Source organism: Coturnix japonica, chromosome Z, assembly GCF_054131305.1.
Source record: "Coturnix japonica strain WE chromosome Z, WE-NBRP24, whole genome shotgun sequence".
Taxonomy (NCBI): domain Eukaryota; kingdom Metazoa; phylum Chordata; class Aves; order Galliformes; family Phasianidae; genus Coturnix; species Coturnix japonica.
The window spans coordinates 21,433,338-21,459,325 of record NC_140702.1 but is presented as its reverse complement, the minus strand read 5'-3'; the positions used below and the strand labels follow the sequence as shown (position 1 = coordinate 21,459,325).

The window sequence follows — 25,988 nt, the reverse complement described above, 5'->3', positions numbered from 1 at the left end:
CTGTTATATGTTAATGAAAGGCCAGAAGAACAGTCTTACACAGAACCTGGTAGCTGGAGGTCACAGCACTTCTCCAAAAGACCAGCACCTCCATCAGCACTGAAATCCTTTCAGAAATACAGTCTAATAAAAACTACGATGGGTATGTAACCTGAAAAGCAATAATTTATTGAAAAACACAGGCAAACTACAAGCATTAACAGATTATCAAACACTACCTTGCTGTATGGTGTAATAGATCAAGATGTAATGCATATGCAGGGACCTGGACAAACTGAGCAGAGAACCGGACAAGCTACTTGGTAGTACCAGTCCTCTGCATATTAGACTGATCAGTATTTACTAATTTAGAACTGACTGGATGGCTCTAGGCCCAATCCAACAATGAAATACACATTTAAGAGCAGAATTTGTGTCTTAATCTTTTTTTTTTAAAAAAAAAAAATTGAAAAACTGAGTTTAGAGCATGAAGTCTAATCCTAATTTGACACAAAATCCAGCTCAAACCCAGTATCAGCTGCATGACTCAAAGTAACTTACAGAACAATTAACACATACGCAAAAACTCAAACCAATATTGCTTGTCAGTCTCTCACTCTTTTCACAGCTTTGTGTTAACTTCAGCGCTTGCTGCCCTTCAGCTCCAAGAACTTGACGCACTCCAAAGCTGCATCTTCAATGGAGTTTGATGAGCCAATAAGATTCGCAGCTAAGTAAGGCATAAGACCTGACGTCATCTGATTGAAGTAATGCACCTGTTTAAATAAAAACAACAGAAATTAAAAACCCTGGACTGCAATAGTTAGCCCTTTTATTTCAGAGCCCAGCTGAGAATCGAAGTCTCTGTGGGTGAGAACAGAAGCACAAATGCAGTAGAAGCACTGTGAAAATGAAGACAAGGCTCAGCAAAAAGACTTTTTATAGTCTTACAGTAATCAGAATGCCAAGTCCTCTAGCACATATATAAATATACATAGCAGTGCAGCAGGAAACACTGTCTAACCTGTTACATCTATCATAGAAATCACTGAATATCCCAGCTTAGAAGAGACACATGAGGATCATCCAGTTCACCTCCCACAGATGTGTTTTACAAACAATACCATTGCCAGTGAGAGATACTCAGTGTTTTCAGAAATACACTTTCTTAAATTAAAAAGTTAGAGCCTTTCCTTGGAAAACAACAGAGAGGAGAGGGACATTGTTGCTTGCCCAGGGATGAGGTTCAAATTGCATAATTTCAGACACAGAAACTAAGCATTAAATCGGCACCAGTTCCCTGGGCTTCCTCTGTACTCAGTGAAGGCAGACATGCACCAACAAACATCAGGAGAATGCACATCTTCTAGAAGCTTATTTTATGATTAATTGAACTACACAGGCTGGGCCCAGAATGGCTTGAGAGCAGCCCTGAGGAGAAGAAATGCTCAGGGAGTGTCAGTTGAAGAAAGGCTCTACATGAGCAGGCAGTGTGCACTTGCAGAAGACCAACCATATCCTGGGTTGCATCAAGAGAAGTGTGACCAGCAGGCTGGTGGAAGTGATTCTGCCCATCTACTCTGCTTTTGTGAGACCCCACCTGGAATACTGCATCCAGTTCTGGGGCCCCCAATGCAAGATGGACATGGAGCTGCTGGAGTGGGTCCAGAGGAGGGTACAAAGATTATCAGAGAGCTGGAAAACCTCCCCCACAGGGACAGGCTGAGAGAATTGAGGCTCTTCAGCCTGACGAAGAGAATACTCTGAAGGGACCTCATAGCAGCCTTCCAGTACCTGAGGGGGCCTACAGGAAAGCTGGAGAGGAACTCCTTTTAACAGCATGTAGTGACAGGACAAGGGGAAATGGTTTTAAACTGGAAGAGGTGAGATTTAGACTAGATATCAGGAAGAAATTCTTTACTGTGAAGGTGGTAAGACACTGGAACAGGCTGCCCAGTGGGGCTGTGGATGTCCCATCCCTGGAAGTATTCAAAGCCAGGCTGGATGGGACTGTTATCGACCTGGTCTGGTGAGAGATGTCCTTGTCTATAGCTGGGGGTTGGAACTACATGATCTTAAAGGTTCCCTCCAACCCAAACCATTCTATGATTCTATGATCCTCCAGAGCCACCAGTCTCTATTCAGTGCTTAGTTTGACTTCATTCCTAACTTTCATGTTGGCTGAATTTGGGCAAAAAACCAAGTTCCGCACAGTGGAATAAAGATAACCTAACAGATGTCTGGACAAACTGATGCCTTTATTGTTACTACTGTTCTAGACCATCAGCTCCAATGAGATTACATGCACATGCAGCACCACAGGAAAGGAGATACAGATGAGGCCTTCAGAGCAACTCACCCTACAGGAGCTGCTGCTGTCACTGTAGATCTGGAATCCAGCACACAGGATTTCACTTCTGCAGTGTTCAGAAGAAGGTGGCTTAGACGTCAGGGTTACTGACTTTACAGCTACTATGTAGGGTTCACTGCCATGCAAGCAGAAAAACATAATGTTTTTTTCCAGAAATATATTTTGAAAGATGCATGTAAAGGACCACAACTACAGTCTACAGATTTTTTAATGAGATGTTATTTTTATATTAAGGCAAATACACTCCTGTATGCTTAAAATATGTACAAAAGCTCATTCGTTTTGAAAATGTTTCACTACAGACTCCAATTGTGAGGACTTGTGTGAAAAATCAAAGAATGATCCCTACATACAACATTTCCTTTCTGTTTGGCTTTGTGTTTTGTTTTGGGGTTTTTTTAACCCATTTCCCCCAGCTCTCCACGATCCAAGCTTACAGCATCAGGGCCTCAGTTCTGTGGGGACATGGATATGGCCCCAGCAACAACAGACCTAATCCAGTTCCCAGATGTGGGCAAAAGAACCCATGCAAGGAACAAAATACTGTTTAGAAGTGATGTACCACTAACATTAAGAATTATACAATGTAAGAAATTATAGTGAAAATAAAGAATAACATACACAAAAGAGACTAAAAAGCCCCATTTATCCATGTTTCATTATGCAAGAACTAAAGGAAATCTAATGAAAAAGAAAAATCAATCTACATTAGATCAATCAGCAGTCTTCTTTAAACAACATTTAGCAGCAACATTTTCTGACACAATAAATGTATCACGTTGAGGAATTGGTGAAGTCCAGGCATTTCCCTAATTCCTCCAGAGTTACATTAAATATGACTATAAGATAATTTAAAAAAAACAAAAAACAAAAAACAAAAAACGCTCAATAGTGTATTTCTGCACATGGACATGCTTTGCCAAGGTGCTGTTTGGAACTCTGGCCTGTTTTCTCTCACGATACACCATTCCTGAAGAGTCACTATTAGAGAAGCAATGCCAGAATATGCTAGAAATCTGGGATGCTTTGAATTCACTGTGTGTCAACTTTGTAAAGCAGAACTGGTTGTGCAGTCCCAGGTATCAATGTATATTTTAAATCAGTCACTCATTCAATTTTTCTTAAGAAATCAGGTGTCTTTGCCATCGAACAACAGGCACTGGTGGAGGTCAGCAGTAATTCAAACTATGGGTCCAAAGCTCACAGCTCAACTTGAAGTTCTGTACTTACCTGGGCTCAAGGGGTTGCCTTCGAGACACTAGAATCACAAAGTCCCTGGGTTGAAGGCCAGTCATGGGTGGAGGGGGAGAGGTAACGTAATATATTATGTCATCTTCACTCACAGCCTGTAGGACTTCACAAGTTCTGCAAAAGCATTTAGAACATGCATGTGATACTTGTCGTATGTAATAGTATCTCTTATGAAAAGCAACTGAACAACATGTATTCCAGCCTAAAGTTCAACACATAGTTTTCCTGCTGACACAGCAAATGTGTGACAGGAATAGAGAAAACCTGAGTTTTAATGCAAAGCAACACCTGACACAACATTTCTGGTCCATGAAACAGGAAAAAGGACTGTAGAATGCTGGAGCAAGGTCTTAAAAGCCCAAATTTTGCATACTACTTATTCCTGTTTGGAATGAGATTAGCTTTTGTGCCATAATACTTGCTGACTGACCAAACACTGTCCATTTGACACATCACAGGAGTGATAATTGGGAAACATTAGCAGAATTTTATTCAAAGCTGTGTTCTGCTGTGTTAGAAAGGGCCACCCAGTAGGACATAGTCTTTCTTGGAAGTACTGATCAGTATCTGTCAGTTTCCAGTACAAAAAAAGAAACTCCAGAATTTTCCTTTCCTCTGGCAGTAACTGACTTCACTATTTTCGCTAGTAAATGAGGCTTCATGACAGCCTTAAGAAACCCAAAATTCTGTCTCTACATATGGAAAAGCAATGTCGGTTTTCTTCAGATTTCTTTTTCTTTCGTTTTTTTTTTTTTTTTTTCTCAAGCCATTAATGCGGCTGAAAACGCTAAATTTTAAATATTCTTCCACTTATTTTCACTCTGTAATAAAAGTCTTCCAAGGCAGAATAATTAACTGAAAAAGCTTCTACTTTAAGAAAACATTTACCTAATTAAATTAGTATCATATCAATTCAATTTTGTCTGGTCATATTTCAAAATAATATAAGGCAAATTAAGGAAACACCTTTTACAGATACTCTGAAACCCATTCAGACACACTGTGGAAGATGTTATTTTCCTTAAAATGGGCATTCTGAGGACAAATATGATGGAGCTTTCAGCTCTTACTTCTCACAGTGTCTACCATATACGAACATCCAGTTATATACAACCTTCTTGTTAACCTTTTTAATATACAACTATCTAGGCATGGAATTTTGTTCACTTTTGTGAAAAGTAACTTCTGTCCCAGCTTTTGTGATGGGCCAGGGCAAACTTATTTTTAAAAGAGGTTTTGGAGAAATTAAATTTTGTTTTCAAGGGAAAAAACCCAATCCATATTTTGACTAATGAATCTTTAATGACAACTTCCTACACCAATTTATTCTTAATTAGGTAGAAAAGTGTCAACATCTCAAAAAATATCTGCCTCAGAAAAGGTTAGTTGTCAGTGGATTTGAGCAGTTTTAAACAAAGGTAAGTTCTTACAAGAAATGTTTGTCCCATTGCTGGCGGTATGTGAAGTTGGACAAAAGGGAGAAAGCTACATGCGATGCTGTCTTTACTTGCATTTCTACTTTGAGTGACAAGACATCACCATCCTCATGGGTCCATATTTTTATCTGAAAAAGGTAACAACGTATTAAAAACACAACTAATTTTGACATACGATACAGCACAATGTAAAATCAAATACACTGATAGCACAGTGACATATATTCATATATTTTATACAATATATGAATTCCCTACTACCCTGAGACATCTCCCCAGCCTATGAAGTACAGCAGCTTGTCTTTAAAGGATAGGAAGATGTTGGAACAGGTGGGTAGTAGAACTCAACTACTGCAGCCCCCTTCATCCACACAAATCAGTCACACAGTGATGGTAAACTGAAACATTATTCAAAATGTGATTGTGCCTGCACTGATCTATGCACTGAACTGTTAGTATTAGATCTGTTAATTTGCTTCTCAAATCCTGGAAAGTTTTAACAGATTTTCATTCCTAAATGATACAAAATTCACAAGCTTCATCATCTCTGCTGTTCTTTTTGCCAAGTTAAAAATTAAAAGTCGATGGGTCTAGTGAGCATTCATGCAACATAGACTCTTTATGTTCATCTATTTTCATGTTTTGGAACAGGGAAAAAAAAAATCACAAGGTAAGGCAGTAAACAAGTCATGCACTCTTCAAGACTTCAGAATCACAAAATAAAGTAGGAGTAACAGCTGTTAAAACCCGTCTCTGTAAAGTGAATACTGGTATGGACAACATGTCATATGGGCCTACAAGTCTTGTGGTTGTGTGTTTAAGAGCTCACAGCACCTCCTTCTACTTTCAAAACCACTCAGCCAACTTGAAGTCACTCCAAGGAAAAATGAGAATACAGATGGACAGATAATGCCCAGTGTCTCAATCTGACTTTCTCCACCACAAGCACTGTCATCTGTGCGGTGTATGTGCTGATGACTTTTAAATACTGGAACAACATACTTACAGAACTAGCAGTTTTTGCCACCATTGAATTCCTTCCAATTTACATATACTCTAACACCAGCTGCATATTGACCAGATGTAAGAATCAGTGCTGAAGTTTCACAGACAGCGACATGCAGGATTTGAGACTAACAGACTGAAACAGTCTCTTCTTGTCCCAAAACACCTCAGAATCTGCATGATCTTTAAGTAATCTGCCACCCACTAAACATATTTCAGAAAACAAACTAGATTTTTCTCCAAAGTTTTCTTAATGTTTTTTCCAAACAGGATAATCTCAATTTACAACTGGCTTATATAAAACTTGTAAGGAATTCTGGCTTATGACACTAGTCCTAACAGTAAAAGTGATTTGCTGCACATTTTTGTACTTTTAATAGGAAAAATGTAGGAAAAAAGACACCTGAAAGGAAAAATACACAGAAAACGAGTCAAATGACCTCTCGAAAAGACAAAGATTGAAAAATATGGTAAATGTACCACTGCCACGTGCCAACTGGCAATAGCCAATTAAACCTACCTCAACATAATGTCTACTAGTTAGAAATACTTCCCAGGCTACTAAGCTGGTAAAGGCAGCATATTATAGACTGTCATGCATTCTGCTGATAATTCTCCTTCTAAGAATCCCAAAAGGTCATTAACAGCACTGCCTATACAAGGATATCCGAGCTTGGTGTTTTACTAAAATCAAAGACTGGCAAAACCATAGGAGTACTTCACCTGTGCCAAATAAAACCCTTCAGAGAGCGACGTGGTTTCAGTTGTGTTTTCACATTCTCCTCTTGCTCAACAAGCCCAACCATGACTTCTTGCAACCCTGCTCTGTAGAGATCTCAAGTTCTTTGTTCGCTAGCCACGCGTTCTATCAGACCACCATGCAACTCTCAGGCTGAACAGTGCTCTGGACAAACAGCTTTACAGCCTTTCAAGGGTAACTCTGGAAGTTTTGTTTTTCAGTCCTAGCCAAAGTAAAACCAAACACTGCCATTCCAATGTATTTGCTTACAAATGTTAATCCTTGCTTTCCTCCACCCATTTCTTACCTAGAAGGTCGTGTAGCTACATACTTATAACTACGTACTTACATTATTCAGTGTACTGGTGACTTCCCATCCTGGTTTTGCTGCCAGGTATGTCAGTGTAGCTATATTGCTGTAACTCATATATGCCTGAAATTTAAGATATATTTCTGAAAACAAATGGTAAAACCATAATAAACATTCCAGAATTTTTTTATTTTTTTTTAAATCATTGTCTACAAACTGCAAAAAGATGTACATCTTCCCATAAAGCCTCCCTTCCAGAATATACAGCCCAGCAGTTTCTGAATCGAATACCTTCAGTAACTAGATTATGTGCTCACATGGCTGATGGCAAAATAACCCTAATTGAACAACTACAAAATACCACTTTGGGTTTCTCCAATTACAGATCACTGCAGTGAAACTGTGACCACCCAAGAGTCAGTACAGGTAACCTCTGAGACTGTTAAATTAATGGTTTTGTCTATATTTCCCCTAAGTAATTAAAACCTACTAGAAAATTAACCTCCTCATTGCTATCAAGCTGTGGTCTACCATGGCAGTTGCTATACCAAGCAGGCTCAGAACAGAGAAAGAACAGACATATCTATTATTTATGCATGTCTACACTGGATAGAGCTCTCTTTTAAGCACTGTAAAAGTGCTTAAAAAGAGTCTTTAATGAAAGGTTTAAATTTAATACCAAATAAATCTAAGTATTTCGCTTTTAGCAATAAGTGCGTAGTTATATTTATTGTCTTGCAGAAAACAAATCTAGTTCAAGATTAAGACTCCATATACAGAGATTCCACTGTTAATAGCGAATCTCCTCCTGGATTATAATTCTTAATAATTTATTTACTTCGAAATGTAATAGAAAAAGATGTTGAAAATATTTCTGGAAGCCACTGAGAATTTAAATACAATGAAAATTTAACCACAGTTCCAACCTGAAACAACATTTCCAGTGCGCACAAATTCACCTGAACTCAGATTCACTGCTTTTTAGTTTATGGCACTGGCAGATTCTATGGCCTTGCATATCCAAGTCAAAAACGCATACCACCTTAGGCAGGAATTAACACATTTTCACCTTTATTTCCCACAGCAGCAAAGTTTACCTTACTTCATTGTTTACCTGTCTGTTCACATTGCCAGGCCCCTCCTCCAGCTTACTAGAAACAGTAAAACTCCATGAGTTCTGAGACCTTTTTAAAAAAGAGGCACATTGGGACATAAATCTTCAGGAGACCTGTCCTCATTACAGCTCTGCTACTTAAGGGACTATTAGGTACAAAGTTCTTTCTCAGAGACTCATTTTATATTCTGTACAAAACTTGCTCTTTCACTGATAGGTAAGGAACCTTTAAGAATACAAAAATGCTCTTTTTATCACACACTTATCCATTCTTCCATGAACAACACAATACTCCAGTACAGCAGGTACAGTGTGGAAACTGACAACTCTTTTACACACTCAAAAAGCGTACACCGTTTTACTCAGGTAGAAGGTAGGACACATTCCAAAGATCACCTCATTGCTTTTCTCCCATAGATCATAAGGTTTGTCTTCTTTAGCAGACAACATGTATTTCCTAAAACAAAGTTAAAAAAGAAAAAAAAGCAGAACGAAACAGTTATTTACACTTGTATTTTTATACATATGCCCAAATCAACCAGTTCTATAGGGTTAAGTGCCTTCCAAACACTTTACAAATATTTTACCAACTCCCCCTTGTACAACATGCTTGCAGTAACTCCTTTTTCCCCAAAGAACATGGGGGAGACAAAAATAACCTCAAGAAAAAAAATGCTTATGGGGTGAGCAGCCCCTAATAATTTTATACAACTAAAGTAAAACAGTCTGGATAGTTAAGCAGCATAACAGTTATGTTTGAGCAGATTTAGGAATTCTTAACAAATTATCACTTTTTAGTGAACATACTGAAAATAATGAGTTTTCAAAATAAAATTTTCTCTGTTGTTCAACTGTACCTGGCAAGTCGAATTCTCTTTCGGGCAATAGCTCCATGGTATCGCCTCACACCGTCCTTGACAAAGACAAGCAGATCATGACACATCTGATTACTTTAAGGGACACACAAGCACACAAAACAAATAAGCAAACAGGCTAACTAACAAATATAACAGATGGACAAATGTCATGAATTCATGATAATTATATGTACTCCATATAAAACTGTACTCCGTATAAAACTGTTTATGAGGGCGGAGCATTTTATGAGGGTGGACAGTGATAGGACGACGGGGAATGGTTGTAAACGGAAAAGGAGAAGTTTAGGTTAGATATTAGGAGGAAGTTTTTCACACAGAGGGTGGTGATGCACTGGAACAGGTTGCCCAAGGAAGCTGTGATGCCCCATCCCTGGAGGCATTCAAGGCCAGGTTGGATGTGGCTCTGGGCAGCCTGGTCTGGTGGTTGGTGGCCCTGCCCATGTCAGGGGGGTTGAAAGTGGATGATCGTTGTGGTCGTTTTCAACCCAGCAATTCTATGATTCCATGATACGTTGGACTTTCTCCAGATTAACCCAATTCAGTGGTTTACTTTGACTTGATTTATTCCTTTAAGTTACAAAATCAATCCAATAAAAAAAATCATATTGCAGCAGCATACTCCTAGAACTTTGGTCCTGATGCAGGGTCAGCCACACAGTGTACCATAATTACATTCTACTCCTTCTAAAATGTGGCACCTAGCAAAATAAACTATCATTCCAGCTCACCACTATCTAGTTTTCAAAGCATGCCAGACACATGGAAGAATTTCTATTTCAATGCATGTTCACCGAGGGCAAAAAGCAAGCACAGTGCAAACAGATATGCCTTGCCTTTCAAATCAGCAGGTCTTTCCCTTCCCTTACAACTGCTCTGCCAGGGAGCATTTATTTTCTGAAGCACAGAAGAGACCCAAGAGCAAAAACTGAACCAAACTGTGCTCAACAAGACTCGTTACTGTGAAGGATATGATACTTTGTGAAGAGCTTTTTGTTTCCTTTAAATAGCTGACATGCAGCTTTTCCTGGAATAAGCCAAATCTCCGGATTACTGCATCTCAGCCTTTCTTATATCTCCGACTAATAATTTCAGCTGCCACATTCAGTCTAATAACCACTGGAAGTTTAAATAACCTCGAGCATACTTTCCATTTTTCCTAGACTTGCTTGCTTGACTGTGTGGGAAAGGGTATAGATCCTCTTATCTTGACATTCAATTTGTGGATGCCCCTCTAAGACAAGTCTTTTAGGAAAGCACAGTTCTTCTGGCATAAGTTAAGATGCTGTAGGCTTTTTTCCCCTATTTTTTAAGAGTAGGAGTCAGTCTTTCCTCTGGAAACAGTCCAAGAGTGAAGCAGGAGTGAACCTTACGACTTCACCTAATACACTGGATACCTTGATGTTAAAGAAAAACTTCATTTCTTCCTATGCTGGTTTCTAAAAATCTCATTAATTGGGGCATTTAGCTAATGACAGGTGATAACAAAAAATTCAACAGTGCTTACACTGCTCTCATCGCCCAGTGAACTCCTTTCAAGGAAACACATGCTTCTGTTTCCATGCCAAAAGAAGTGGAAAGCCTGCCCATGTCATGAGATTTGATTCCCAAGGTTTTCTCACTAACTCTATTTCTTATCATCCTTAAGGATTTTCTAAAAATAAGAATTCATTTAGCATTTCTAGGTTTTGCCAGTTTTTTGCTGTCTGGGCATCTTCTACAGTTGCTGGAGACTAAACAAGAAAAGTGGAAAACATGCACAGAAGATTCTTCTTCTCTCTTCATTCCCTAAGTACAGAAGTTCTAATGATGACTAGTCTCCAATGCACTTGTCAGTTTTGGATGTCCAAAGCGATAACAATTAATTTTGTAATCAGAGTCAAACACTTCATTTACAGGCTTTGTATGTTGCAAGAAGAACCATGCAAGTGCCCTATTTAGCCCCTGCTTTCCCAGCAAGTCTACAGTGGCCACTCGTATGAACATGCAGTGTGCTGGGCAGGACTACATAATTCCATGCATACATTGTGGTGCTCAGGGATATGATTTAGCAGAGGGTTGTTAGAGTTAGGGTACTATGGTTAGGCTGCAGTTGGCCTTGATGATCTTCAAGGTCTTTTCCAGCCTGGGTAATTCTATGATTCAATGATTCATCCTCGTATAAGGACAATAACTGACCTTAGTAATAGGTTTGATTTTGGGGAAAGTGAGCAGCTCGCCTTTGTCATTCATAGCGTTAAAAATGAGAAATGCGCTGTTAATATGTCTTGCTTGGTTCCTGATCCATTCCTCACAGTTATAAGCCTCGACACGGACACCAACCTCCACACTGAAATAAGAGCTCAAATTAATCACTGAACTACCACCAGTGATGCAGAAGTAGCACAGATATGTACTAAGAAGGACTGCTGAGTGTTCATGAAGCCTTACACAAATACTTCTGCAGGACACAAAATAAATTATTCCGTATGGACAGATGCTTTTCAGAAATAAAAAATAAAATAAAATAAAATAAAATAAAATAAAATAAAATAAAATAAAATAAAATAAAATAAAATAAAATAAAATAAAATAAAATAAAATAAAACAAAACAAAATAAAATAAAATAAAATAAAATGTGACACTAAACAAGTAGAATGAGTAAAAAGAGAATAAACTGAACTAAATAGCAAAATATAAACACCAGTGAGAAAACAGATCTCACAGCAAAAGTGAGCAGGACAGCATTTATCTTACATTCAGCAGAAGTATAACATGAAGAGGCTACCTTCATGTGCATACAGACCAGGGGATGAGAGTAACCCTGAAAAAAGGAATCTGGGGCTCTGATGATTGCAAAGTGAATGTGGGCCAGGCACATATATAAGCACATATGTACAGACACATCTTTCAAAGTCCCAATTGCAAAATACTTTGTTCAGTAAAGCAGACTCAACTACTAACTAAAAACCTGAAGCATGCAGTTATGCAGGTGCTGGAGAATTCAAGGAATAAGTATATGAAAAGCCTTACCTATTCTGAAATGTATTGTTCACAATTGCATTGAAGACAAGGCGGTCACCCACAACCGATGGACCCCAGAACTTAAACATATTGACAGATTTCAAGATGGGATACGAACGACAAAGGCGGCTGAAAAAGAAACAAAAGAGGCAGAGAGCAAATCACCCAGTCACATTAAAGAACATTCTTTGATAAGTCTGCAGTCAGCAGTGATTAGAGCATACTCCATAGCTCACCAAAACACAGTTAAAGCGATCAGCTCCAACAGCATTTAATTCAAGCTTCAAACATAATGCTACTACTTACGATATGCTGTTTCACTTTCAATACACTTTACAAACACTAATTAATTCTCACTGTTTGTTATTACCTTCTTTTGGTGCCAGACCATGAATACCTTGTCTTCAAAGCAACCACCTACTTCACGAGTAGTTTCATTAACATCTGCATTACTGCATGGGGAGCAGGTTGATGCTCAATATGCAAAAATGCTAAATCATAAAGCCTTTAAGCAATTAAAGAAACCTGAACATAAAGCTTCAGCATGAGAAACAATGTTCAAAAAAGAAGAAATGATGACCTATTCTTGTTAGTGTTGACACATTTTTGCTTTTTTGTCAAATATTTTCTGCTCATGGTATACAAATAAAAATAAAAACTACTCATAAAACCAAATGCACATATAGTTTTAATTAGCACACACAGTGGGAGAGCAAGATGTTGAATCAATTCCTTACCAATTCAGAAACTCTGACCTGTTTAGTTAAATACTAATATTTAAAAAAGATACTCTTTTCTATGTCTAATTGTATAGAGCTCCTTTCTTGTGTCAGACTTGATACGTACTGCATTCAACTACATGCTGTCAGGTTCAGCTGTGTTGTTTTGTTCGGTCTTTTCAAGCTGCCTGTGTCATTTTGTGGTAGAATTTTTCTTGTCTAGTACTGAAGACTGTACTCTTTACATAAAGAGTGCATGAGCACAGCTGTTCCCTGGACAAGAGCACTGGAAGAACAGACACCTTATGAAAACCAAGCTACACTGCTAAAATAATAATTTTGCCACACTGTGTCATCCACACCAGGGAACTCCAACAACATAACTCTTCTCTATGCTCTATGATTCTACTGTGTTTAAGAGTTTGTGGAATTCCAGGGCAAGGGTAGGGGAAGGAGTGTCTAGTTTGCAAGCCCTCTACAGTGGGCAAAATTGTTGTTTCTTCAGCAGTTCTGAAGTGTAGTAAAGGCCCAGCACTTGGCAGACATTGTTTTATATCACATGAACACTCTATGTGAATGTCATTCATCTTCACACTCTGAAAAAATATGCTCAATTCCCATGTATGTGTGCAAAACTCCTCAATTAAGAACTGCATATGAGTATCTGAAACTAGATTTTCATTGCGCAGTTTTTATACTTGAAAATACAGTTTTGTAGAATTCTTAGCTTTTAACTCAATTCCACTCTGGAAGCTAAAACTGTGGAAGCTAATGTTCCAGTACTGTTAAATGCACACAATTATCTGTTGCTAATTAATTGACTGGTACATCTTTTTAATAGACTTAGACATTCAAATGACTTTGTAATTTCATTAAGAATAACTTGCTCTTCTGATTTAAAACATTCAGTGGTTATCTCATTTAGAAAGTTCAACATAAAGCTGCAAATACAGTATTACTGAAAATAAACAGAGTAATAGAGCAGAAATTTGGCCTAAATATTCTGTTTCTCCTGGAAAACTACGGCCTGAACACTTACGGAAGTTTAAGACATAAGAAGTGACTGATCTGGCACAAACGACTACTTACTATCATCTGTAAGAGTTTCATCTATCATACAGGCAAAAAAGAGGGAGGAGAAGGTGAGTAACCTTTCAGATGTCCCTACAAATTTACCTTTTCAAGTGTTAGCCCTCCTGCTCCATTTCTCTGTCAAAATCTGTGGCCACAGCAACTCCTAACTGGCACTTTCAAAGGTCACATCCAATTACAAGTGCCCTCAGAAAAGGTTTCTAGAAAGTTAGCTGCTTCTCAAGCAGAAATCACAGCATCGCTGTTTTCAATCACTCTTTGTCATCAGTTATTAATCTTGAAATGGTCAACATGACAAAGCATGTTTGACATTCATTATTCCAATGAAAACGTTTTCAGTACTTGCTTTGCTGATGGTTCCCTTCACTTTTTAAAAATAAAACAGAGTTCTCATTAGGTCAAAGTTACCAAATGAAAACAAGCAAACATTTTGGGTCAAATCATGGCATGAATCTGAAGCCTTTGAAGCCAATGAAATTACACAACAGTAAGGTCAGTGCATTCTCATGTTAATAAAACAAGCTGCTCTAACTAAGGAAAGCGTGTAGGTTGCTCCAAAAGTAATGCCTCCTGTTTAATTCTATGGAAGCTATAACAGATACAAACAGCACACCACCACTTCATAGAGCAAATTCTCAGCTATGAAATGCTATTTCTCAACATAGTCACCATGAATTTTCAACAGCGATGAACAAAAGCCTGCATGTAGCACCCATAACACAGGCATCTGGAACATGGTTTGCCCTTCACATTGCTGTCACCGCTGCTGAAAGGCACCACCCACTGCTCACTGTGCTCAAACCCACTGGTTGGTTTCTGTAAATGCCCAGCAAATGTCAATAAATGTCACTGGGTGCAATTTTTTCTGCACAGAATAATTCACTTACACACTTTTGCTTCATATGCACTTCCATGTCAGATGCTTCTCTGCTGCCATCTGTCGCACAGAAATAAAATCTAACAGTACTGGCAGGAAGATTCAGCCTCTACTGCCATACTACCAGCAACTGTCTTTAGTGACACGGGCCAGCATAATGAAATATGAGGCATTACTTTCAGAGTATCCTTCATAGATTCCTAATAGTACAACTACTGTCTCCAAGTCAGAAATACACGAAAAATGAATGGGAAAGTAATCTAATTATTGAAGTTAAAAAACGAAAGCAAATCTAATACCCCTGCAGTTAAATAGGTCACTTGGAATGCAAGAAGAATTCAAACTGAAATTCAAGTGTTGCTTACAAAGAAGCTTTGTATACCGTCCAAGAACAAGGAAGAAGAAAAACAACGGCTCAAATTCAGAGGAAGAAAAACTTAATAACAATATGCCCAGGCCATAATGACAAGCAATACAGTGACAATGACAAGCTATACAGTGTCACAGAAATATTTTGTATAAAATATCAGAACCCACAGGATTTGGGACATGAAGGGGCTTAAAGGCTAGGTGACTTGTGGAGGTTAAACATCCATTCAGTGTGTGCATCCGTAAAAAAGAACCTGGTTCTTCTGATTCTTCTTCCCTGATTTACTCTTTCCTCTGGTATAAGGATTTGCAGACCACCATTTAGAAGCCTCTCTATTTTTGGCTATCCACTGAAATAGGGCCAGTGTAAGTTTTACTCTGACTTAATGACTGCCTCTGTTTTTAAAACACTGCACCAACCACAAGGAGGCTGGGTTTCTATTCATTCCTATTCCTAATGCCGACTTTCTCCAGGGAGTTTCAGGCAAATAATAAAGCCTTTTTTGCCTTAGGGTCTGCATGTTTAGCAGAGTGAACAAAACATTACTCCCACAGTGGTGTGGCAAGCTGTGGTAAATGTACCACATAAACAGCTTGAAGACCTCCTACAATCTTCAGAAGAAAAGGCAAGAAGATTTGGATCTACTTTTTTCACGTAATAAATCCCACTGAAACCTTATCAAATTGGAGGAATACATCCACTTAGAAACATATACAAAGAATATGATGAAGAAAAGTACCTTGCTGAAATACTTGCCACTGTCTCCATCCAAGCCATGATCTGACCACCAAAAGTGTTTCCATGATGGTTTGCATGAGGAGGTTGGACAAGCTCAATACTCTGTACATGAGTAAGGTCAGTTGAAACTGCATTTTCCTCTTCAAAAGTATCTGAAATATAGCAGCAATGTACGATGAATTATTTCAGCTATTAACTCTGATAGCCAAAAGGAAAATACTCTCAGTTACTGAACGTGCCATTTGCCTCAAATACACTGAATAGGAAAAGTGATAAAGGGAAGACAGGGAAAGACCTCTGTTCTTTCTAAGGGCAGAAAGACAGTGATGATTTGTTCTGTTCTACCATGCTAGCTAGACGTGGTGGATGATGCAGCTTGACGTCTATGACCACGACAGCACAGAGGTCCTCCCTTCCCAGGCTATCTGCTTTGAAGATGCTTCATCAGAAGCAATAACTGCAAAGCCTGGTTAGTTGAGAACACATGCAGTCAACTGTCAGAGCCTGCACTTGTGTTATGCATTTTTGCTATGCGTGACCTCTAATAGATACTGTTAAAACTGCTGGTCATGTGTTCAACAGCCTTTCACAGACTTTGACCATTGTGTATGATAGGCATCTGCGCATATGTGTCAAATTGAGGTTGGAGTATGGCATGATTACTGCATAACCTGCTACTTACAGATTTTTCATTATTAGAAACACAACATAAGGCACAAAATAAGGAGAGAATACAGATGTGAATTAACCTTCTGCTACTCAAGCATTTCCAATTCCACTTTCAAGTGACTAGTCACTTTGCTGTTCCAGTTCTATTTTTAAAGAATGCTTTTAGGCATGAGATGATGTCAGTAATTTACAAAGCACACAACCATAATATTTGCTACTTGACCTGAATTGTACTTTTGAATTTTGCCCTAATTAACTAGCCTTATGATTATATAATTCTGTGGACACATTTGACTAACCTGAACTTTGGAACTGCTTAAGTTGTTGCATAACATCTATTCAGAAGACAAACTTCACTTTCTGAATATGCTATCTGGAAGCCTCTAATGCAGTACTTTCTTCTCTCTTCCTGCTATTTTGCTCATTCTGCCTCCTGAAGTAGGTGAATTTGTGTTTACCATGATAAGGTCCTTCCATGAAATATCTAGGCAAGGCAGTGAAATCAAAAACAGCATCTCTGATATGTCTTGCATGGGATTGAGCCACTTTCTATGAGGCAATTATCAGTGGACCAAATACTTCTTTTCTTGTAGTAGCCTCTACACAATCTTATTAAATCAAGACTATAATTCATTTTTAAAAGATGTTTCATCTTTCCTTAATAAAGATACATGCTGATCACAGCTTTTATTCAGCTACAGTTCAGAACTTCAAAATATGAGCGGATTTCTTAAAAATGTGTTAGTAATTTCCTTCATGTCACTATATATAGCAATTTTGGTGGTATACAACTGCCTTTAAGAAAAGAGATTTCTATCAGAAATAAAGATTAACTTGTTTCTCGACTAAATTTTTCTAGCTTGCTCCTGAGGAGTTCAAAAATTTTTTAACCTGTTTTAACAATTGCATAATGAAGAATACTCTACATGTTGGAAATATCTCACAGCAGGAACACAGTTCCCAGCACTTTATTGCACAGTCATATTCATGAATAGACTTCATCCTTCTTTCTACCTTATAACTAGTCTTACAGGACTTTATTACTGTATTGCAAAGTTCTGTATGATCTGTTGAACATTACACATAATCTATAAGAAGATCTGCATTTCACACCTACTCAAGATGTACTTAGCCTTCAATCCTGCTTTTAAATCTGGAATTTCTGAAAGACAAAGAAATATACTATTTTATTAGTGCAACTATCCAACACAGCATCACAGATCTGGCACACTCTTTTCAACATGACACCACCAACTCAAGAAGCTATACTCAGATGTTTGAACAGCTCTGTAAGTTATTTATTCCATGTTTTCTACTGACCATAGTGGTCACCTTCCTTATTACTCTCCTGCATTAGGTTCTGAAAGACCTCTTGATAGCCCAGTCGGATTCTTTTCCTTTCAGTAGCCAGGGCATGCTCCAGATAGTCTTCTGCAGACATAAGCTTTACAGGTTCTAATTCAATCTATACAAATAATAAAAAAAGGCTCTTAATTCCACAATCATACCATGCACTTTGAACTCAAAACAGCATCAGCATTTTCTATAATCTTTTGTTATCAACTGTCCAAGATTACACATCTGATTAATACAAACAAGCACAGAGCTAAAGTTCAAGGGATTCCATGTTATCTTTTCAGAGTCATTTGTTAAAACCCAGTGAAATTCCTTTAGCTTTTATACGTACTTATCCATAATGACACATGCAATTTAAACAAACAAACAAATAAATAAGAAAAAAAAAAGACCTTAATATATCACTTGTGTGATTTATTTACAAGATCAGGCTCCAGAAGCCTTAAAATAATGCACAGGCTCTGTAACACAGAAAAAAATCAATATTTTGTGTCATGTGGTACTGCTGCTACTATTTCTCAGTCTTAGAGTCCATACTCAAAATACTTTTTTAGTCTCCTTGTCTCATCTCTGATCTTACTCAAGAACTTTCTTCCCATTTTCCAAATGTCTCAGCTGAAAGATTAAGATGGTGAATGTACGCTGTTGCTCTCTGCACAGCTTTAGCATCAGGAAAAAAGGGCTTGAAAATAAATTGTCCTTTAGTTACCCAAACACCCTGATTTACAATGGAATTAGAACTGAAGTCTTAAATTCTCTCTTGGCAGTCCTGTCTTAAACCTAATCATAGTTAATGATCACCAATTTAATCCTGAAATAACCTCCCTGGAAATTTGGGCAAAGGGTAAATGGGTTAATGCCATGGCTATGATATCAAATGTTTAATAAACAATCCTTACCTCATAATATTTTAGTGCTCTCAGATTAACCAATTTAGCCATTAACCTTTCAGAGGTAAACAGAGCTTTATTTTTGGTTAAAGTGCTCTGAACTCTTTCTTCAGCAAGTTGTCATGTATTGTTGCAGAAAAGAAAAGAAACAGCTGGGGTTCTGGGCCATCAGGTGGGCAGAAAACATGCCAACGGCAGGGGGTTGGAACCGGGTGGGTTTTAAAGGCCCCTTCCAACCTAAGCCATCCTGTGATTCTGTGATTCTATGATTCTGTGACTACTCTGCCAATCTCCTGTCGATATTTTAAAAGGACAGATGCATTTTTGTAACACATTAAAAGAGTCAAGAAAGTCGGATATGAAATATGATTCTAGCAATTTGTATTACGAAGCAGACCACATACAAAGGCAGTTTATTAAGAAGATCTGAAGAATATAATGCCTCACTCACAGGAAAATATTAGAAGAACAGTGCCTGCTGGGCACAACAATGGGAAGGCCAAACAGTACCATGACTGATATCTGAACAACTCTGGGGGGCCAAAGAGTGAAGAGAATAAACAACAGTGGCATTAAAGCTATTTAACATGAATGCTTAAGAATTAATTTACACTGGAAGGCAGCTTAAAAATTTTCTTCTGTCTGAATAGTGGTGACTTTGAACAATCTCTTCAAAAAAGGTGAAGAATAAAAAAGAAAAAACAAATATATGAACGCCAAGACCCTTACATGTATGTAAAGGAGAGGGATGCTGCAGACTCATAGGGATATTTCTTCCAGAGCATACATCTGTCAAGACTGAGCCCTTACAATGGCACTAGTCCTACTACTAGTAAATGTGCAACACAAAGTGGAAAAAAATAAAAAAAGGTTAAGAATTTCAGAGTAGTTGTCGAAAAACCACTTTCCTTATTGTCAGCACTTTATACTGCTTTTCTACTACTGAACAGAATAGACTCTTATCTGTGTTTTCCCATGTTTCACAATATAAAATTTGCAATGTTTCAGAGAATCTTGGTCCCAACTTCAACCACAGAACAAAACAGAAAGAGTACCTTTTCAGCACCAACTGGCTTGACTACATATGTTGCATATGCCACGCTCACAATCTTCTCAACATTAGTCAAAACATCCTGCACTGTAACCTTGATGCCAACCTACAGGGAAGGAGGTAGTGAGACAAAGGGACAAAAAAAGTAATTACAGCATTGTCAGTTGAACTGAGATAAGTCAGTGCACTGCGTATCAAATTAATCGCATCCTGTCTCTTAAACCTAAAGAAAGAACAAAATCAAAAAGACTGATCTGCTATGACTGACAGAGCTCTGAACATTTAAGAATATCGATATTTAGTATATGGATGCTTCCTACCAGCTGCAGAGTAAAATAAAAAGTAAGGCAGACATTTTGTTTATGAATATCTAATCACTTGTGTATTGTTTGGAGTTCTCATCCAAATCTACCCCTGAAAAAGGCCTGATGTGCATCAAACCTTCTGATGTTTCATTTTTAAATTATGGAGTGCATCTTCTAGAATATTCATAATCCCCACTGATACTAAGAAAAGCTGGACTTGGGCAGAAGTCAGGAAAAAGTATCCTTAAGGCTCAGTTCTAATTTCAAGTTACAGGCCAATGCACTGTTACAATATGAAGAACATGCACTCCACTGAGAGAAATATTCTCATATCACAAGTTCCAAAAATCCTTAGAACTCCACATATTCAGTAGAGCCTGGCTTTGACCAGCCAAAGACTCCTTTGAGTCTTTGACCCAAAGACTCCTTTGAGGTAAATAGCTTTGTACTGGACTAACACCATCTATCCCATCCTGTCCATAATATCTACCAAATATTCTAAGTCTTCAGGGCCTAGTTTATACTTTGACATGGATTATTTAACAGGCAACATGGAATTATAACAGTCATTATGAAACTAGAGTTTCATTAGGTGGTGATGTTGTTTACAGATCAATAGAAAGTGCTTTCTGAAACCAGTAAGGCTGGGCCCTTGTTGCATTCCTCCTCCCACCTCTTCTGCATACTTCAAGCATCATTATAAATACAAGTGGTAATCTCTTACCTCCATGCTGGTTTTGAATGCTCTGTTCACCCTTGCTTTGATGGTAATAACTTGTCCAACTCTGTTAAGAAGAGTAAAATCTTCTTATGGTGTGTAATCATGCAGCTTAATAATGGTTTGCACCTCCCTCCCTCTCTAGGTATCCCTAATAATAGAGAAGGAAATCTCTGGATGAAACTGTCACTAGCTGTGATCAGTTTGTACCTTCCGTTGTGCACTGCAAATGCAGTGAAAAAGGTTAAGCGCAATTATTTGTAAGTCAGGCTTCAATCATACTCAGTATCATGCTCAATAATGATTTCAGTAAGTCAGAAAGCAGCGTAAGCTTATCATCCTTGGTACCTGTATGGCATCAGGTATGCCCAGCACCCAAGTCTTCCAGAAATTTTGGCTTAGATTCTGCTTTTGCTCAAAGGCATATCTTGCCACAAGTTACCCCAAGTTACTGAGTATATCTATCTGCAAAAGTGCACAGGATATACTCTATATACATTCCCTAGTACACACATACATAAACACTAGGAAATACTTCAAATCTGTGCTCTATTCCCAAATGCTCTTTTAAGTTTCTGAAGGATGTGGAAGGAGTTTGCTTTCTGTGATTCACTCGTGCAGCGTGTCCCCTCTGTCCCAGCAGCGTACTTCTGAACAACTACTTCTCTTTTTCACTGCATTTCATACATTCGCTGCGTGTGGGCTGGCAGTGTGAATGGGACACTGAACTGTCGGAGAGTGCCCAGGGCAAGGCTACAAACATGGAGAAGGGTCTGCTTAGGGAAAGGGTCTGAACCAGAGGGTCGTGGGCATGGCACAGCTCCCCAGGGTAGTGGGCATGGCCCACTCTTCTTCCTCTTTTTGAGAACATCACATTAACAGAGGCTGGAGAGGTAGGACTGGGTCTGTTGATGTTTGAGGAACTGCAGAACTTGAGGTAAGTATATAATAAAGTTGGATGTGATCTCACTCAACCTGAGGAGCTAGCCTTGCAACAAGACAGGTTCGGATTTCAGAGACACTGCCAGACTGACTTATATCTCCCCTGGTACTCAAGCCTGCCTACATGAACTCACATTTCATTGCAGAAATGTGTTCCCTGGGGTCCATGGCCATATCAGAAAATAAAGATGTCAGAATGGACACTGCAAGACAGTGTGATCAGGAAATGTCTTTCTATGTACTTTCGGAGCTGTTTCAAAATGGAATTTTTTACATTATATCATGTATTCTGCCTTTGGAAAAACCAATTTATCTAAGACAAGACAGCCGATTAGCTTGGACAGAAGTCATAGAACATCACGTTTTCTCTTGTAACTGGCAGGAAGAGTCTGAAATCTATCAGAATGATTCACAAGCAGAGTATTAGCGAAAGTGAACTGTCATTTACAGTCAGGTTTTTCTTACTGCCACTGAGCTGGTGCATTTTAAAAGACAAGGAAGAAGGATTTATTTGTTATCACGACATAAAGCTGAGTTTTGCAACATATAGATGTTCCATGAAAAGTTGTGTTTCCATTCCAATTGGAAAGATATAAGCACAGGAAAGTTAATCCCTACAGAACACCAGGTAATCTGAGTTAGGAAAACGAAACCTTACAGCCTGCAACTTAAAACTTAGAAAATACAAGAGCTCTCTTATTGTGCTGTATAATCTGGTGAAGTTTTGGAAACATTATGGCTGATCTGAGGCTGAAGAATAATTAATGAAATGACTTCACAGTTATTAGGCTTGTGCATAAATTAATGTTAATAATGAAAACCTGGCACTGTAAGTGGAAGCAGAACAAGAAAAACAGTTAGAAACAAATCAGCAAGGACAGTATCTTCTTTACAAGCTTGGGTCCGAAGCTACTGAAGTCTGAAATACTGTGCCAGAAAGAGAAACATTACCCTGACTTTATTTGCAGAACCCTGTGATTACAGTTTTCACGAACAGATTTTTTTTCCTAAGGAAAAGTTTAAAACCACAGAACAAATACAATGAAGACAAACATTTTAAAGCTTCTTGTACAACAGATGAAGAACACGCTGTGATTTCAGCATGACCGCATTCACCCACTGTACTACTGCTTCAGGTTCTCGCCTTTGAAGCCACTAGTCTAAAAATCTGTTGCTCAGTGTGAGTGAATGCTTATTTTACATTCATGTATTGTTTTCAGCTGCCATTGGCCGTACACTGGCAGGCAGTGTTTCTTGGCTTGCTCTCACAGTCACCCCTGCATGTACATAGGTAAGTTAGCAGTTCTCTCACAAATGTGCCATCACTTACGTACTCATAAATTTCTAGTTTTAAGGTGAAAATACACAAATAAGAAGTTAATAGGCCACTTTTCTTCTTTTGATTGTGTCTTGCTGTTGCACTAGCTCAGGTTCTGTAATGTGACAAACTTCCACACATGGTTTTGCCAATTTAATTGTTAGTAAACCATGGCTTTTACATAACTGGCTCATTACAGCATTAGCTACAAGTAATGGCTGTAAGTTCATGGCAAGATAAAGTTTGGGAAGCAAGGTGCTATTTGTTCCTACAGTATCTTTCCTTTTCCTTGGAAAACCATGAAAAATGTTTTTAAAAAACTGTTTGCCTTTTAAGCACCATACTGCTTTGTAGACTTAGTATTAAATAATTACAAATGCATAACATTTGTTTTGCTACAAGATAATTTTTTTAGTAAAAGCTGAAAGAAAGATGGTGAGAAAAAAGCATTTGTGATACAAACAATACAAAAAAATCATACAGTAACTTTAATAGGGTACTCCTTGTTTAGTGAGATTAGTAGTCGTGTAGCGTTCACATGAACTATAGCCAAAGATCACTAGGCCACTGTTTTCTCACATGGTATCAGTGTTGCCAGGTCAAATAAGTACAGGTTATTTTGGACTTCAGAAATTGATTTGTTTCTAGTAGTGTCAGACCGGAAAGAGCAATCTGGAGACTGAACCCTGTAACTCTGGAGAGTTCACTGGCCCATTTTACTGTGATTTTTACAATGCCTCAGTTTATCTCTGCCAAATAAGAAACTCTGGAGTGAAAACATTTGATGATTGCTAGCCGTTTTTGTACCTGGCAGCCTCTTCAAACTGTATGTCATCCATAGATGCTGTCACACAAGACACACCAGCATGTTTCTCAGCTTCAAAAGAGACACAGGACACAGAGTTACTACACTGCTCCAGCATCAAACCATTCACCCACACATTCCTATTTGTGCACGAGAGACAGAGATGAAATGCAGCAGATCCCAGTTTGTCTTGTGGTCACCCCAAAGAAAATATGCAGACCCTTCAGAAAAAAGGGAGATAAATAGGAGTAATACTTACCATGAAGTAAGGGTAGTATCAGGAGATGAGTTTGGATGATTATACTGATTCTCCTGAGTTTGAAAGCTCTATTTATGGTCTTCTGCTAAAAATGGACACTCCAATACAAGTTCCAGGACGAAAAGCATTAGTAGGTCTACAGCAATCCCAGCAATCACCTCAAAACTAGATGCTGTGAATCTTGGCTACGTTATATCTGCATAGAAGGTTTATGTTACATGAGAATTCCAAGACAAAGGAAAATTATTTACTGCCTTGGTAGCATGGTCACAGCCTGCACAATATTTTTAGTGAAATGTGCAAGAATAAGCTTGGAAAGGTAAGACAGAGGATGATGCACATGTTATCAGAGTACCTGAGAAATTCCCTTTTAAAATATGATGGTGAAGCACATGAAGGCACTCATGAGGAACACCACTGAGGTGAAGAGGTCCCTATCAACTAAGAGGCTGGAGTTGTAATAGAAGATGATGAGTATGATGGCGATAGCTCATAACCTCAGAAGCAGAGCAAGCAGCAAGTTGGGTTAAGCCTAAAGCAGCAGGACACAGAACACGGGAGGTGTGACGCAGGTGCTGGCAACTGCAGTAGGCACTAGCACTGGGAAAAGGTGCTAAAGCAAAAAAAATCCATGTCTGGCATGTTCAGCGCGCTGTGATACAGAACTCAAGCAGTAAAAAAAGTCTGTGTGCAATGGGATGAGTAGCACAACTGACTGCTACTGTTCTAAGACAAACCAAGGAAAAACAGGTAGAGAAGGTGGACTGAAAGCAAGTTCTGCAATCAGTCTGCAGCTGATAAAGATCACAGATTCACTTGCAGGCCAGGAAGCAAGCGCCAACCCTGCTGCAGAGCTGGGACACAGGGGCTTGCTGTGGTGAGGAACCTTTCAAAAAGAGCATTTTTAAGAGAGAAATAACCAAAAGGCCAAACACTGAGCAATTCCTTAGTGCTATATCACACCTCATAGCAATCCTGCAGTGGCCCTCAGAGGTGTGCCGGCCGCTGCTCCTGCATCCCACTGCTTTCTCCATCTGAAGGGTTATAGAATCATTGAGTCATCTGAGTGGGAATGGGCCTTTAAAGGTCACCTCATCCACCTCCCCTGCAAGGAACAGGGATACCTACAGCTACATCAGGTGCACAGAGCCTGGTCCAGCCTGTACATACAGCTGCAAGCCTCCAGCACAGCCAGCACACAGCCAGGCACAGCAATGCCACGAGAGCACGCACTCCCCACATCGCACTGCTCTCCACGAGGCTTCATGTGCTCAAGTGTACATGGCTGCCATAAGTCATCACAGAGATGTTAAATGTTCTTCAAGTGGCTGGCTTTTTTTACTCTTTAAGTTAGGGGCTCTCTTTCCCTCCCTCTAGTCCTTCTCATTGCTCCATCCCTGACTCTCCCTCCACTGCTCTCTTTTTGTTCTGCTCTCCTCACTCTCGCAGCTCCCTCTCAGACCCACCATCCCCCTCGAAGCCCAACCCCCCGGGTCTCTGGAGACTGAAAGCCGCCCACCCCATCCGAGCGCGGTGTGTGTGAGGGTCTCTAAGCGGCAAATGGCTGCGGGGACGCCTCTCCCGTTCGCCCCTTTACCTGCCAGGCAGGCGGTGGCGTCCATCCACTTGAGGAGCTGCCCGGCGCTCAGCTCCCCGCGGTGGTTGGCGTGAGCAGGCAGGACGCTCTGGCACATGGGCACCCACCCGCCCGCCGCCCCGCTCCGCTCCATGGCGCAGTGTCGGCCGAGGACGGCTCGCAGCGCCCTCCACTCCGTTCGCAGGGCTGGGCGGGCCC

General features: G+C 39.2%; 1 protein-coding gene across 7 annotated transcripts; it reads right to left on the bottom strand.

The window, feature by feature from the left end:
* Nucleotides 1-147: 147 nt before the first annotated feature.
* On the bottom strand, nt 148-25,988 carry ACOT12 (acyl-CoA thioesterase 12). 7 transcript variants are annotated; one of them, XR_014939698.1, is made up of 15 exons: nt 25,791-25,983; nt 23,937-24,006; nt 20,876-20,936; nt 19,851-19,952; nt 17,870-18,014; nt 15,882-16,032; nt 12,094-12,213; nt 11,259-11,409; nt 9,063-9,118; nt 8,558-8,662; nt 7,131-7,214; nt 5,032-5,165; nt 3,581-3,715; nt 2,339-2,465; nt 148-755 (listed from the first exon to the last, which is right to left on the bottom strand). XR_014939698.1 is itself a non-coding variant. In XM_015849767.3 (15 exons), exons 1-15 carry the CDS (start codon nt 25,921-25,923, stop codon nt 621-623), a joined length of 1,665 nt encoding a protein of 554 aa, XP_015705253.2. In that variant the 5' UTR covers nt 25,924-25,988; the 3' UTR covers nt 148-620. The 7 variants fall into 7 exon arrangements, 5 of the variants coding, with proteins under 5 accessions (XP_015705253.2, XP_015705255.2, XP_015705254.2 ...); XR_014939699.1 differs by having other exon boundaries at nt 20,876-21,020; nt 25,791-25,972; XM_015849767.3 differs by having other exon boundaries at nt 8,602-8,662; nt 25,791-25,988.